Source organism: Dendrobates tinctorius, unplaced genomic scaffold (genome assembly GCF_039654945.1).
Source record: "Dendrobates tinctorius isolate UK_male_01 unplaced genomic scaffold, ASM3965494v1 ptg000028l, whole genome shotgun sequence".
In the NCBI taxonomy this organism is placed as follows: Eukaryota; Metazoa; Chordata; class Amphibia; order Anura; family Dendrobatidae; genus Dendrobates; species Dendrobates tinctorius.
The window spans coordinates 65,307,811-65,324,286 of NW_027361696.1; the positions used below are offsets into that span (position 1 = coordinate 65,307,811).

The 16,476-nt window shown below is 45.6% G+C and overlaps 2 protein-coding genes across 3 annotated transcripts in view; one reads left to right on the forward strand and one right to left on the reverse strand.

The window, feature by feature from the left end:
• Positions 1 to 326: 326 nt before the first annotated feature.
• On the reverse strand, positions 327 to 7,507 carry AKT1S1 (AKT1 substrate 1). Its single transcript, XM_073570870.1, has 5 exons — positions 7,385 to 7,507; positions 5,271 to 5,768; positions 1,692 to 1,772; positions 860 to 1,002; positions 327 to 776 (listed from the first exon to the last, which is right to left on the reverse strand). Exons 2-5 carry the CDS (start codon positions 5,746 to 5,748, stop codon positions 642 to 644), a joined length of 837 nt encoding a protein of 278 aa, XP_073426971.1. The 5' UTR covers positions 5,749 to 5,768; positions 7,385 to 7,507; the 3' UTR covers positions 327 to 641.
• A 4,237-nt stretch (positions 7,508 to 11,744) lies between these two features.
• The window catches only part of TBC1D17 (TBC1 domain family member 17), a 79,186-nt gene continuing 74,454 nt past the window's right edge, over positions 11,745 to 16,476 (forward strand). The window contains exon 1 of one of the 2 annotated variants that reach the window (XM_073570873.1): positions 11,745 to 11,875. In XM_073570873.1, the coding sequence (XP_073426974.1) occupies positions 11,855 to 11,875 (21 nt within the window). In that variant the 5' untranslated portion in view covers positions 11,745 to 11,854. The other variant, XM_073570874.1, reaches the window with a different exon arrangement.

Below are 16,476 nucleotides of genomic sequence, written 5' to 3' on the forward strand. Positions count from 1 at the left end.
CCAGAGCAGCAGGGGGTCTCAGGGAAGAATGGAGGGAGCCCCCTCCTTGCCGATGCTTCCCTAATCCCTGGTACACTGCGATCATGATTGATCGCAGTGTGCAGGGGGAGGTCTGTGACCGCCCTTGACAGTGCTGGGTGTCAGCTGTGATAATCCCCGGGGAGCACTGATCGCCTAGATGTACTATCCCGTTCCTGGTCATACGGGCCTGGGTGCCATGGACGGTATAGTACATCTGATGTCAGAGGGATTAATCTGGCACTGATTTGTGTTCTGGATGAGCAGATGCCAGAATGAAAGGGATTGTACACAAACACCAATACAACTTGTCTTGTGCATTCTTCTTTATTTGGAGGTATTAAAAAAACTGAAAATTGGAGGGTAAAATTTGTTTTTGGTTTCATTGAGTTATTGAATGCACACTGAAATCATTGGAAATACTGTGGGTATAAAAAAAATAAAAAAAAAGGGAAGTTTAAAATTCATTTGCCCCCCACATTAGGTAGTGAACCAGTCAGCCTCCTAATGGGTGGGTGTTGGGGTAAGGGAGGGGGATGTTGCAAACCATGGAGCTTCATCTGCTGATTTGTATTCTGACAGTAAAGTCCTTAGTGTTCAGACCAGTGGTCAGATGAAGCCACCTAATACTTTCTGTACTTGGTCTGGAAGTCGCCAGTGTTCAGGCGAGGACGAGGGAGGTCGCCGAATGGTTGGCTGTTGTCATGAGCCAGGGCTCTCATGCTGGCTGCGATTCGGTCCAGGTCTGGAGAAGGAGGCTGCAGAGAGAAGGGTTACATTATACCTTGCTCCATCACGAGACCAGACACAGAAGCCTTTGCTGAGATCACCTAGTCCTCACCTTGGCACCTTCTTCTTCCGCTGGCCTAGTGGTCTGTCTCTTCTCCTTGAAGCCCCACACGGGCACAGTGACTGGTAGAGACTTTGCATACTGCTGGATGTTGCGCTGCTGAGGCCCCGGAGCATCTTCGGTCAAGCTGCCATCTGGAAGGACACATTTATTAGTCCTCATATGTGATGAAGGATCTCTGGGCAGCCATCATTGCATCAATACTAGTTGAAATTGCAAAACGAATGCAGTATTTTTTGTGCTACTTATTGCCCAAGTTACAGGCAACATCTGCAGTTTAGAGGTGGCCTGCTTTGTAGGCCTGGAGTGAGTGCTTGCAGATCAGCTAGCAGCAGCATGCTGGAGATCAGAGCTGTCAATCAAGGAGGAGTGCAGAGTCTTTAAAAAACAAGTACACTCCTGAGGTGATTAGACTGCCCCTTTCAACATGGTGCCTGCATGTTTCACATGACAGTATTAAAGTCTCAAGATTATCCAGCTCACCCCTTTCCCAAGGTTTAATCCAATCAATGGGGGGAGGAAATCATACTGTATAGCGTTTTAAGTAGCCATGTCCAAGAAGGGCAAGGATCCAGTATTTATATATAGCAAATTTAATCTGCAAGTTTATTTTATATACACATACTGGAATTGGATCCAGTACCTTTCTTGGACAGGCTGCAAAATGCAGACTTGTGATCAAGGGTTTCAGAATCTGAACCTACAGCACTGAGGGGCTTCCATAGTGTCTTGGTCTGGAAATCCTTAGTAACAGCTGCAGGCTACAGTCATGTGAATAAGCCCTTAAGGAGGCAACGAACAGCCGACCTAAATCCAGACTCACCATCCGTACTCTCTTCCTGATCCGATTCGAAGAAAGGTTCACAGTCTTGGCTATTTGAGTCTTCATCCATTAGAAAAAGTCCTGAAAAAAATAATTATATTCTGGATTGTAATGACACCATAAGCAATGCAACAGCGCCACCTGGAGGATGAGTGTAAGTGTTAGTGGGAGGGAAGAGGTTTCTTGTTAAAGCCTGAAGATACCCAGCTGTGCCTGGATTAAGACTGTGCAAACCAGTATCTCATGCTGTACCAAAAGCCTAGATGGCAGGCTTTACTATAGGCCATCGTCTGCCCCCCCCCCCCGTTAATGCACATTGTCGTCGTGAATTGGCTACACATTCACCATCTCTCCGATTAGGCAAGAATTGGGAGTTTGGTGCAGACCGAGCATGGAAATGAGATTCCTGCACAGCTGGTAAAATAAATAAAAAGTGGAAAGAATGCAAATCACTGGTGTGAGACATCGTGGAACCTTAAAGCGAGGTCTGACCTGTAGATCAGGTTTAACCCTCAAGAAAGAAAATTAAAAGTGTTATATAGGGAGTTTTACAGAGATTCCACTTTTTTTTTAAAGAGGGTTGTCTGGGCACAGTGTGACCCATCTATTGCAGAATATTGGGAATCTGACATCCTGCACACCCACTGATCAGTCTTATATTGCTCTGGTGGAGGATTGAGACCCCCCCCACACACACACACTCACTGGGGTGGGAGTCCTCGATAGCCTATGCCTGAACAACCCCTTTAAGTTTCTATTATGGCTGCACTGTAGGCCTGAGCTCTCATTTCTTTATTTTAACACTTTGGAAGCTCCCTACTTTTAGGCTTCTCACACATCCGGTGTCAGGCTTCTGGCGGCATGTGGCGAAAAGCCGTGCCGCTGGATCCGGCCTGTAGCGATGACACCGGATGTGGATGCGTCACCTGATGCGGCTTGGATAATATTTAAAGGAGCCGCAGCACAGGGGGATGAGAGCCAGCTGTATAGAGCGAGTGTCTGGGCATGCGCACTTTAAAAAGCTGTTCCGGTGCTGCAAAAACGTTGCAGGGAACATTTTTTGCAGACGTTGGATGGCGCATTTTTTTGCCGTATCCAGAAATAACCGGTGCCGCTGCATGTACATCCGGCACGATGCAGCGATTGCTTTCTATGTGACAAAACTGGATCCAATTCCGGATCCGGGTTTCACTTCTCGCCGGATTCAAAAAGCCAGATGTGTGAAAGTAGCCTTAAGAAGCACCCCTTTAGTGCCATTACATAACTGAGAACCACTTTAGTTGGCTTTTATCATAACTTTAGAAAATCCCCCCCCCAGCCTAGGAACACTACTAATCGGCAGGTCATCAGCTGAACTATGTCACTGTACACAGTTTGTCCTCGGCAGCACGTTGTCCTGTGTAATTTGTGATGTGCTGCTGAGAATAGTGGCAGCCTTTTAGGCACTGAATGATTGCTCAGCATGCATCTGGAGCTTGTGTTTAAGGGGCCATTACATGACTGAATATTTAATGACTGGTGTCAGTTCACCCTTTAAAGTTGGCATATAAGTGCACCCCGATTACTGACAGTAAGTGGTCTGTTTGACCAATTTTATTTTCTCTGCAGATTGAAAATGGCCATGAAATCTTGTCTATGACAAGACAAATTTATGGTTCTGATAATGGAGCCTCTGTTGCACCCTGCGATCAGCTGGTTATTTCCACAGGAAGTGACAGAACTGATGCTGTACGCCGTGTTTAGCAGCAGTCGGCCAGCAAGCTGGTACACCTCCAGATGAAGAGATCTGACATACGGCCAGGAATCTCCATAGTGGGCAGTGAGCTAGCTGTAGACAAACCTCCCCTTCCCCAGTGGCAGCTTCCTGTGTTTTTTTTCCCGATGTGTACAAGGCAGTGAAACTACAAACAGCCCTATCTGCAAGAGCAGCAATCTAAATGCTGCATCCAAGATGACAACTACAGACCCCAGAGTTGTCAGAAGAGGGCAGACTGCCCATATTATGGTGTAAATGCAGATTCCTCAAAAAAACTATATAATGACCCTTCAAATTTTATCACCCTCATCACCTAATTTTGGCACTTGCAGACCTTGAAATGTGTTTGGGGAGGTTCTGCTCCCATTCCTATGTCAGTGTCCTTGCCTATATAGATAAGGCTCAGCTGCTCTTTCAGGACCCCTGACATTGCCTGTACTTGTAGGGTCATGTTCTGCAGCCAGGAATTGCATGGCAGGCACAGATGAGGCATGCAATACCTAGCATGCCAACCTGAACCTAGAGACCAGAGCTTAAGATGTCCCCTGGCTGTGATCACTGAAGAGTGAACCAGATGTGGATGTGCTGCTCAAGCCACAACTCCGGCCATCCAAGACATCGCTGGCTAGGATGACACGTTAGGTCTCCCCTCCTATATGCACTGACATACCAGTCTAGACAAGGGTTCCTCCCAACAGGTCATGTTTTCAGGATTTCCCTTGTATTGTACAGGTGATGTAATTATCACATGTACAATACTAAGGAAGTCCTGAAAACATGACTTGTTGGTGGGCCTTGAGGACTGGAGTTGGGAGGGGGGGGGGGGGGGGGGGAACCCTGGTCTAGGGGAGCAGAGAAGTGACTGGGGTCTTGCCTCTTATCAGTTATGATGCAAAATAAATCCTGCCTCCAGTTTGGAATTTCAAGAACCAGCTGCCAGGATTTAGGGTCCCGTTACACTAAGCGATGCACCAGCGATCCCGACAACGATACAACCTGGTAAGGGTCGCTGGTGCGTCGCTACATGGCTGTCAGACAGGCAGACTTACCCAACGATCTGTATAACGACCTCGGCTATCGTTGGGACCTTGTCACAGCAGCGATTCCAACGACTCCAGTTTGTGCCCGAGTTCTGAGACGCTAACGAGGTCACTCGTTGGTGTCAAACACAGCAATGTGCGCTGGCCAGCAGGACACCAGCGATTAAGAAAAAAAAAAAAAAAAAAAAAGGCCCAGGACTTGCAAGCATAGTCGCCGCTGCGTGTCACGTAGCGAGATTGCTGGCACGTCACAAAAAAAAAAAAAAAAAACAAACAAACAAAAAAGACACTTCAGCGATCTTGCTATGTGAGATGGGGCCTTAAGGCATCACATCCTAATCTAGTGACCTCCATGCCCCCAGGAGGGCAGGGTGCCATCATGTCACTGAACGAGTATATACCTGTAGTGCAATATTGGACACCTAGGCAGATTGCCTTTCCAGTGACCCCTGCAGCCAAACACTTAAAATCCAACATTTGCATCTATTTTTGTGACTAATCAGAAACATTGGTTGTAGTGTTCCTCCGTCACACCTCCTGGAAATGCACAACCTCTACAAAAATCAGACTGGTCTTTAAAATGGGGTAATCCAGCAGCACTCACTTCCACACAGGAGCCCATCAGACATGTGCATGATTGATCACCAAAACGCTTACAAGATTCTTGTTAGGCGTGAGGTTGGCATCCTGGGCACTGGATAACCCCTTAAGTTACCTGATTAAATGGCAGCCAAAAAAAAAAAAAAAAAATCATCCAGTGTGGCCGAGCAGTGCACCCCTCACCTGTTGTATCACTAGGAGCATTGTCAGTAGCCCTATTCAAGGGGATCTCCTTGTAATCCTCATCATAGTCTTCATCAGGGGAGGCAAGATTTGGAAGCTGCTCAGGCACCTGAGTTTGTGGCCCCTGCTTAGACCTTTCATTGTCCTCTAGGGCAAAGAAGCCCTCTTTGCCGTATATAGAGGGGTAGCTCTTGGAGTAAGAGTTCCTGCCCCCAGCGGACTCTTTGGTGGCCTTGTTCACCGGCATGGGGCTGGTATAGGCAGTGGTTTTATGCACTACAGTAATGTCCTCGATGTATCGCTGGGTGGCCTCCAGGAGCAGGCCGCTGCCGTGCACCGTGTACCCATAGCTGGTGAAGATCTTAGGCTTGTATGCCGTCATTAGCACAATGTCATTTCCAGTCTGGCGACGATATTTGTCTGCAGCATTGATCAGGGCTTCCCAGGCCTCCTTGTGGTTGTCAACCATGTCACTCATGATGGAGAGATGTTGTCAGTCTGCAAGAAAAAAAAAAAAAAAAAAAAGTTATTGCTTAAAAAGCATGTGCAAGACCCGGGGACCCCCCCCCCCCCCCATCAGTAGGAGCATGGACCTCACTGTAGGGACAGTACAATGGCTCAGCTGGTGCCTTCTGGAGGGTGAGAGGATGAGCAGTACAGAGGAAAAAAAAAAAAAAAAAAAGTCTAAATTCCAGAAAGCCCAATATACTCATAGCAGCAGTCACATGGCACTTCTGACCGGCTGAGAGGTTCCTAGTAGTGTAATACTTTCAGCAGATTGGTTTAGTAACGCAGTGTGATAGCAGCAAGTTCACCAGCCTCATCTGGTCTACAAGTTGTATCGTGAAGTTAAACAACAGCCTTAAAGACATGTGGCACTTCCAGAGGTCATACCAGCTCTGCTGAGAATCCATTGGTCATCCTCACATGAGGCCACAGCAATGTTAACAAGGGCTTCAGAAACCCCCAACCCCCTCAGTCATTACAATCATTGCATTAGATAAGATTGTATCTACTGTTTGGGAATTGACTCTTTCGGAAAACATATGCAATTGGGTAAAAGTTTGGCACAGTTTTCCTTCTATATAGACTCTGGCTGAAGGAGTCATCTGAGACTCCATCAGTGAGCCCATTCTGTAGTCCTCACCTGATAATGCATAACAATAAAGCCATAACGGGGTTGTAATGGGATAGGAGAGTTTAGTAATAGCATTTAGAATTATGAATTTATATCCCTTTCACAAACTAGTATGGCAGGGCTTTAGAGGGAATGAAGGAGCAGCAGTGAAGCATGAGCAATGGCTAGCATTTTTTTTTTTTTTTTTTTTTTTTTTTAAAGGGGTTGTCCATAAACTCATAGGATGGGGTCTGACTACTTTAAGATTAAAGTAGTCAGACTCCATCCTGTGATTTTATGGACAACCCCTTAAAGAAACCACACAGAAAATACAACAGGTCCAATGACAATTTCAGAAAAAAAAAAAAAAGAAAAAAAAAAAAAAAAAAAAAGCCAAAAGCCATGTGTTAACATAAAAGATTTGCCAAAAAATGGACAACCCCTTTAAGCAATAACTTCTGCCTCCTTTTTCACTTCTTGCACGTGAACAGAACATCTGAAGTCTGCTACAGAGCCAGCACTGCTCACAGCTGAGGGTTTGCTGCAGTTAGGCCTCCCACATGGATAGTGGAAGCTGACATTTTCTGCAAGACCAAGCAAGACTCTGCAAAGAATGCCTCAGATCAGTGTCTAGGAGGAGCAGCATTAGGACCTGGTGCTCCCTGTTATCAGCCACTGCAGGCTGGCTGTAGCAGCAGTGCATCCGGGGAGGTCCTTACATGCAGTGTTGGGGGGTGATAAAGGGGGGGCAGCTCCCTCCAGAAGGTGTTGACTTCAGGTTGGGGGCCCCCTTAAAGGGTCAATTTAAACTCCTACTTGTAGAAAGTGGCAGAGAAAGCTTGAAGAACTACAAATCCCAGCATGCCTGGTATGAGAAGTGCATGCTGGGAGCTGTAGTTCTGCAGAAAGGCGAGGTAATACCTAGCAGTTGGCTGCAGCAGCATGGCCTCAGTATAGGACGGAGACAACGCGCAGCCAGAACACACTTGTTACCTACCTGCAGCCTTCTCCAAACCCAGATCCCTGAAGGGTCGCACAACCACAAGCGTCACCGCCGACCTATCCACCACAGCCCGCCCACAGCTCTTTATAGCCTGTAACCCCGCCCCTTCATCCTAGCCACGCCCACCGTTCCTTACGTGCCAGCGACAAAAATGGCGTCGGTCTTCCCTCACCTTTCTCAATTAGTCTCACTACAGCCTGGCTACTCGACAAATCACCCTTTTATTGCAGATAATTTAAGTACAGGCCGTGTAGGATGAAAGTAACTGGAATAAAACAGTGTAAGGAGATAGTAATTTTGCCCTTAGTTAAGATGGCGGCGGTCAGCGTGCATCTCCTCAGTGCGGGAGGCGGCTGACAACTAACCTCGCCCCCTCAGTTTGTTTATTTCATAGCGCAGATTGTTAACAGAGGGGCAGACGGTCACACGGGACACGCGGCGTGGAGGGCAGCTCGTGTTTATAGAATAAGGCTGGGAGAGATCATCCCGGACGGGGAAAACTGCCCTCAATGGTTCACTGAGCAACAAGTCACATAAAGAGAAATCCCCTTTAAGTGGTGTTCCATTTTTCTCCTCATGGAGGTGTCTAATATGTCCCCCCAGACTTGTAACAGGGGTACGCTCCATCACACCCCACTCTTTTCCCTAAAGCCCCCGAATAAACAAAAACCTTGTGGAATCCAGTATATGACACCGTGGGGCTTTTGTAGGAGTTTTTGGCGCAAAAACTGAGCTGAAACTCTCCAAATCCTCCTCACCCCAAGGGATAGTTCACACTTACTTGCGTTTTCCCCCAGTCATGAGTTTTTCCAAGCAGAAATATTTTTTTTTTCGAGTTTTTGTTTTTCGGAAGAATTTTGCACTCACCCCCCTCCCTCCCCCCAAAAAAGGGGATTTTCAAAAGTCCTTAACCGGTCACCATGAAATTGCGGTGCCACGTTGGGCTTCGATCCCACGATATTTGGAGCCTTTTTTTTTCACACGTCAGATTGCTTCTTTTTCCCCTTGCGGATTTGCAGCAGTTTCCAATGTGCACCGCGTCGATTCTTTCATCGCTTTTGCAGACGAATGAGAAAAAAAACTCAAAAACGAGACCCGGAAAAATCCTTTTTTTACATTTTTTTAAAATTTTTGCATAAGCAGTGCGACAAATACACGTGTGCTGCTTTCTGCATTTCTATTGGGTGAATTAGGTTGCATTTTTTACTGCTTTTTTTATGTTTTATCACTTTTGATGTCTTTTTGTTGGTATGTCATGTTTTAAATGAAAGTTTTTGATAAATACTTTTTTTTTTTTTTTCTAACGTTTTTGATACTTCCTGGTATTTGGCTTTGAGAAAACTTTATTGATACAAGTCATGTATGCATTACGTGGGTTTTCCCCCCCCTGCAGATTTTCCACATCTGCAGGGAGGCCCTATAGATAGGGACGCCCTATAGAGCGGTCACATCACGTGATGTCACTGTTCTATAGGGGAGATAGTCGTGGGACCCTCGTTATTAATTGGACTGCGTCGGACATGGTGTATACGGTTGGTTTATTATTTTTCTTTTTTTTCTAGGAAACCGAGGGCGTCGCTTGGATCTGAGAGTTAAATAAAAAGATGAAAACTGTGTAGTGTTTTATTTCACTAAAAGACTTTATTCTTATGTGTTTTTTTAACCCTTTCAAAAGATTAATAATGGATAGGCGTCTTATTGACGACTCTCCATTATTAACCGGGCTTAATGTCACCTTCCAATAGCAAGGTGACATTAACCCCTTATATTACCCCATATCCCACCGCTACACGGGAGTGGGAAGAGAGGGGCTAAGTGCCAGAATTGGCGCATCTTATAAATGCGCCATTTCTGGGGCGGCAGCGGGATGGTATTTGTAGCCAGGGGGGCCAATATCCATGGCCCCTTCCTAGGCTATGAATATCAGCCCGCAGCTGTCTGCATAGCCTTTCTGGTTATAAAATATAGGGGGACCCCACGTCATTTTTTTTTGGGGTCCCCCTATTTTAATAGCCAGTAAAGGCTACGCAGACAGCTGCGGGCTGATATTCATAGCCTGGGAAGGGGCCATGGGTTTTGCCCCCTTCCCAGGCTACAAATATTGACCCCTGGGCTTTCCCCCTCTGGCGCAGAAAAATGCGAGGGAGCCCACACCTTTTTTTTTCTTTTAAGTATATATGGCTATATATCTATAGATATATCTATGTATATGTGTATAGATATATCTATGGAAATATCTATAGATATATCTATGGAAATATCTATAGATACATCTATGGAAATATCTATAGATATATTTACGGATATATCTATAGATAGATAGAGATGCAGTATATCTATCCATATATCTATATGTAACTATCTACCCCATATTTATCTATCTATCTATCTATCTATCTATCTATCTATCTATCTGTCTATCTGTGTGTATAATGGAGTGTGGGTTGGACATATGTAAAAGAGGAGGTTGAACAGAAATGACATCACAAATCTTTTTTTTGTTAAATAACATATCTTTAGCTTACAAAAACACATACAAATCCGCAGACAAAACCGCACTGAAAAACCGCATCAAATTTGCGGCAAAAACGCACCTGCGTTTTCTGCCAAGAGCTGTGTTTTTTTGTGCGGAAAAATCCGCGGGAGAATCCGCACTGTGTGCACATACCCTTTAGTTTGACACCGCAAATCAATAGTGCTACAGGGAAAAAACTCTTCAAAAACCTCTTTAAGGCTTTGTGCACATAGAGTATTTTCAGAGATTTATCAAGAGGGGCAATTTTCACACTGGACTTGATGGGGTGTGCTGGAATCAGGAGCGTTTGAAAAGTGGTGTGCGCCTCGCTACAGATCCTACTCCAGTCCTTGCTGGAGTAAGATTTTGTGGTGTAGCGAACACCACCACCTGTCATGAATTTGCCAATTTTCATCCAGAAAAAGCAATGAGTTTGCATTGGTATCTTCATCCGTTGTTATACAACAAGGGTGAATAAAATTTACAAGACTATATACTGTTTCCGATGTTACAGAATTGTATCCTTAAAAATCAGATGCTATATTGCATCTCTGTACGGGATCTGATTTTTTTTTGCGCTCCCATTTCCTTGAATGGGTGAGCCCCATCCTCAATACATCTTTTTATTCACGCAGATATTTCACACCCCCAGGAAGAAGCAGGGGCGAAATGTCCTTCTCTAATTTTCTTTCTCTCACCTTTTCCTTCCTTCCTTCTGTCCTTTCCTTTTTCTTTAGTCTCTTCTTTCCTTCCTTTTCTCCTTTCCTTCATTCCATCCTTCTTTTCTTCTCTATCCTTCCTTCTCTCCTTTCCATTCCTTCCTTTCCCTCACTTCCTACCTTTTGCTCCCTTCCCTCCTTTCCATTCCCTTCCTTCTTTCATTTTCTCTCCCTTTTCCTTTCTTCTTTCTCACCTTTCTTTCCTTTTGTCATTTTCTTCCTTACTTCTCTCCTTTACTTCATTCCATCCTTCCTTTCCACATTTAATTCCTTCTTACTCTCCTTTAATTTCATCCTTCCTTCTCTCCTTCCTCTTTCTTTCCTTGTCTCCTCATCCTTCCTTCTCTCCTTTCCTTCCTTTCTTCCTTCCTTACTTCCCTCAGTTCCTTTTCCTCCTTTCTCTCCCTTCCTTCCTTCTCTCCTTTCCTTCCATCTCTCATTTACTTCCTTCCACTTTTTCGTCACCCCTTTCCTTCCTTCTCTCCTCTCATTCCATTGTTCCATCCATCCTTCTGTCTCTTCTTTTTTCTTCCTTCTCTCCTATCCTTCCATTCTTCTTTTTCTCCTTTCATTCCTTCTCTCTTTTCCTTCTATCCCTCCTGTCTTCCCTTCCTTTTCTTTCTTCTATCCTTCTCTTATTTCTTTCCTTATGTCTTTAATTTCCTTCCTTCCTTCCTTTCCTCCGTTCATTACAATTGTTTCCCGTTTGGCTCTCCCAGCCTCTTTGTTTCCCGGCACATTCAGTGATGTGATCCGTGCTGATAAACCAGCTGAAAAGAACAAGAAAGATAGAGGGAGATAAAGAAAAGGTGCAAATTCTCCCAATCAGAATGAGCTCAGTGACAGATTCTCAGCTAGCTCATTCTTCAGCCATCACTAGCGCAGCACAGGGACTATAGGAGGCAAACGGTGCAACACAGATAACATGAATCAATACAAAATGATTTTTTTAAGCCCCAATGCATTTAAGTAAAAATAAAATGTCCCCTTAGGACGACTCCTCTCTATATTCCGCTCGTAGGAACCCCCGGACGATTTTATACAATGACCAGGAATTGTTCTCCCTGCTTTGTTCCATATAACATGTGATCTGATTTATTTTTTCCCCAAGAACTGCAGAGCGTCTAAGGGGCGGGGCTATCTCTATGGCAACCGCCTAGAACGAGGGTGGTGACCCCAGTCAGCAAGGCGGAAGTGACGTTGAACGAGGAAGTTTTGGAGCAGCTGATCATGGAGGCTGATGCTTACAGGGTGAGTTCTAGGACTCGGTACCGAGTGTGTGGCCCCGGCCCGGGAGGACTCAGGCAGGACTGGCAGCCGCGCACCGCTCAGCCGAGGACTCAGCCCGGGTGTGGTGGTGCTTGGTCACCAGCAGAGGGCGCTGAGGGGATGTGGGGACTGTGATGCTGGCAGCTGACCTCCTGTCTCGTGACCTCCTGGCTACAAAGTAACACTATCCGCATAATGGCGGTGGGTCATATTGTGTCTGCGCCGTCACTGTCTGCCGCTCTCAGGACAGGATAAGACTTGTAGTTCTTCACAGATTGGAGATCTGTGGGAAACGCAGATTCAGATCCTCTGCTTGTGGTCCCAGTGCCCTCTGTCCCCTCTTCTCCTAGCCCCCCGGTGTCTGTCCCCTCTTCTCCTAGCCCCCCGGTGTCTGTCTCCTAGCCCCCCGGTGTCTGTCTCCTAGCCCCCCGGTGTCTGTCTCCTAGCCCCCCGGTGTCTGTCTCCTAGCCCCCCGGTGTCTGTCTCCTAGCCCCCCGGTGTCTGTCTCCTAGCCCCCCGGTGTCTGTCTCCTAGCCCCCCGGTGTCTGTCTCCTAGCCCCCCGGTGTCTGTCTCCTAGCCCCCCGGTGTCTGTCTCCTAGCCCCCCGGTGTCTGTCTCCTCCTCCCCTAGCCACGGTCTCTGTCCCCTCTCACCCCCCTCTCCGCCCCCCGGTCTCTGTCCCCTCTCACCCCCCTCTCCGCCCCCCGGTGTCTGTCCCCTCTTCTCCTAGCCCCCCGGTGTCTGTCCCCTCTTCTCCTAGCCCTCCGGTGTCTGTCCCCTCTTCTCCTAGCCCCCCGGTGTCTGTCTCCTAGCCCCCCGGTGTCTGTCTCCTAGCCCCCCGGTGTCTGTCTCCTAGCCCCCCGGTGTCTGTCTCCTAGCCCCCCGGTGTCTGTCTCCTAGCCCCCCGGTGTCTGTCTCCTAGCCCCCCGGTGTCTGTCTCCTAGCCCCCCGGTGTCTGTCCCCTCTCACCCCCCCTCCGCCCCTGGTGTCTGTCCCCTCTCACCCCCCCTCCGCCCCTGGTGTCTGTCCCCTCTCACCCCCCCCCCTCCGCCCCTGGTGTCTGCCCCCCCCCCTCCGGTGTCTGTCCCCTCTTCAACCCCCTTCGCCCCCGGTGTCTGTCCCCTCCTCCTGATTTTGTAAATAGAGGGACGCATTGAGAGATGCAGAATATTAGGGTGTGTGCAGACACTGCGTAATCCGCACGGATTTTGCAAAAACTGCAGGTCAAAAGACCTGCGGATTATCTGCGGTTTGGTCCTGCGGATTCGCCATCTCCACAATGGTGGAGATAGGATTCCGCAGAAAGAATTGACATGTCAATTCTTTCTGCGGTCTCAAAACCGCAGGAAATCCGCGTGGATTTTTCCGCACCGTCTACACAGCGGTTTTTGGTTACCATTCATTTGAATGGTACTGTGCACCGTAGCTAAAACTGCTGCGGGTCCGCAGCGGCCAAAACCGCTGCGGAAACGCAGCGTGTGCACATACCCTTACATTGCTTGGTAATTAAACCTGGGAAACGCCTTTAAAAACTCCCTGTGCTATTTTCATTCTGCAGAGTTGGGGCTGCCGGCTGTGTGATGTCTGTATCGTGCTGTTTCTTTCTTTTAGGTTTTTTTTTGGTGTGTTTTTACTTCTTCTTTTTCTTCTTCCAAATAAGGGCAAACATTTTGCAGGATAAGTTGTACTTTCAATGACACCATTCACATTAACATATAATGCACTGGAAAAGGTCCATGTGTGGTGAAATGGTGTTGGTGAAAAAAGCAAAAGGCGATTCGGCTGTATTTGTTTTTAAAGTTTAATTGTAATGGTTTTCATTGTGCAGTAAAGATGACTTGGAAACACGATTCTCCTGGTCACTGTCATTTTAGTGATGTAATTATATACGGTAGTTATTACTTTTTACTTGGTTCAGAATTTCAGATTTTTTACAGTACTATGTAAAAAAAATATATATATATATATATATATATATATATATATATATATATATAATTTTCTGTGTCGCCATTTTCCAAGACCATAGCTTTTTTTTTTTTTTAATTTTTCCTCTAGTTGAGGTGTATGAGAGGTTTTTGTGTGTCGAGCTGCACTTCTCATTGATAACTGAAAAAACTGCAAATTTTGGTGTTTCGATTCTGAGTGGACCTTTATGGACACTGCTATATGGAATATACATTAATTATTTTTTTTTTTTTTGTGGGGGGGGGGGGTGGTTGATCAGTTAACCCCTTCATGACCCAGCCTATTTTGACCTTAATGACCTGGCCATTTTTTGCAATTCTGACCAGTGTCCCTTTATGAGGTTATAACTCTGGAACACTTCAACACATCGCAGCGATTCTGAGATTTTTTCGTGACACATTGGGCGTCATGTTAGTGGTAAATTTAGGTTGATAATTTGTGCAATTATTTGTGAAAAAAACAAAATTTGGTGAAAGTTTTGCAATTTTCAAATTTTGAATTTTTATTCTGTTAAACTAGAGCGTTATGTGACACAAAATAATTACTAAATAACATTTCCCACATGTCTACTTTACATCAGCACAATTTTGGAAACAAATTTTTTTTTTTTGGGAAGTTATAAGGGTTAAAAGTTGACCAGCAATTTTTCATTTTTACAACAAAATTTACAAAACCATTTTCTTTTGGGGCCACCTCACATTTAAAGTCACTTTGAGGGGTCTATATGGCAGAAAATACCCAAAAGTGACACCGTTCTAAAAACTGCACCCCTCAAGCTACTCAAAACAACATTCTAGATTATTAACCCTTCAGGTGCTTCACAGGAACTAAAGCAACGTGGAAGGAAAAAATAGACATTTTAATTTTTCCAACAAATTTTCTTTTGGCATCAATTTTTTTTCATTTTCAAATGGGCAACAGAATAAAATGGATCCTAAAATTTGTTGGGCAATTCATCCTGAGTACACGGATACCTCATATGTGGTCATAAACCACTGTTTGGGTGCACGGCAGGGATCAGAAGGGAAGGAGCGCCATTTGACTTTTTGAATGGAAAACATGCTGGAATATTTAGCGGTTGCCATGTCGCATTTGGTGAGTCGCTGTGTGCCTAAACATTGGAGGGTCCCCACAAGTGACCCCATTTTGGAAACTAGACCCCCCCCAAGGAACTTATCTAGATGCATAGTGATCACTTTGAACCCCCAGGTGCTTCACAAATTGATCCGTAAAAAAAAAAACCTTTTTTCACAAAAATGTTCTTTAAGCCTCAGTTTTTCCATTTTCACATGGGCAATAGGATAAACTGGATCCTAGAATTTGTTGGGCAATTTATTCGGAGTACACCGATACCTCATATGTGGTTATAAACCACTGTTGGGCACACGGCAGGGTCCGGAAGGGAAGGGCACCATTTGACTTTTTGAATGGAAAATGAGCTCCAATCGTTAGCGGACACCATGTCGCGCTTGGAGTGCCCCTGTGTACCTAAACAATGAAAAACTTCCACAAGTGACACCATTTTGGAAACTAGACCCCTTAAGGAACTTATCTAGATGTGTGGTGAGCACTTTGAACCCCCAAGTGCTTCACAGAAGTTTATAACGCACAGCAGTGAAAATAAAAAAATCATTTTTTTTTTTCAAAAATCATTTTTTTAGCCCGCTATTTTTTTATTTTCACAAGGCTAACAGGAGAAATTGGACCCCAAAAGTTGTTGTGCAATTTGTCCTGAGTACACCGATACCCCGTATGTGGGGGGAACCACTGTTTGGGCGCATGGGAGAGCTCAGAAGTGAAGGAGCGCAATTTTGGAATGCAGAGTTTGATGGAATGTTCTGCAGGCGTCATGTTGCGTTTGCAGAGCCCCTGATGTGCCTAAACAGTAGAAACGCCCCACAAGTGACCCCATTTTGGAAACTAGACCTCCAGAGGAGCTTATCTAGATATGTACTGAGCACTTTGAACCCCCAAGTGCTTCATAGAAGTTTATAAACGCACAGCAGTGAAAATAAAATAATCATTTTTTCCTCAAAAATGATTTTTTAGCCCGCTATTTATTTTCCCAAGGATAACAAGATAAATTGGACCCCAAAAGTTGTTATCCAGTTTGTCCTGAGTACGCTGGTACCCCATATGTGGGGGGGAACCACTGTTTGGGCGCACGGCAGGGCTCAGAAGGGAAGGAGCGCCATTTGACTTTTTGAATGGAAAATTATCTCCAATCGTTAGCGGACACCATGTCGTGTTTGGAGATCCCCTGTGTGCCTAAACATTGGAGGACCCCATTTTGGAAACTAGACCCCCCTAAGGAACTCATCTAGATGTGTGGTGAGCACTTTGAACCCCCAAGTGCTTCACAGAAGTTTATAACGCAGAGCCGTGAAAATAAAAAATCATTTTTTTCCTCAAAATGATTTTTTTTAGCCCGCAATTTTTTATTTTCACAAGAGTAACAGGAGAAATTGGACCCCAAAAGTTGTTGTCCAGTTTGTTCTGGTGTTTGGGCACACGTCGGGGCTCGTAATGGAGGGAGCACTGTTTGACTTTTTGAAAGCAAAATTGCCTGGAATAAATGGTGGCGCCATGTTGTGTTTGGAGACCCCCTGATGTGC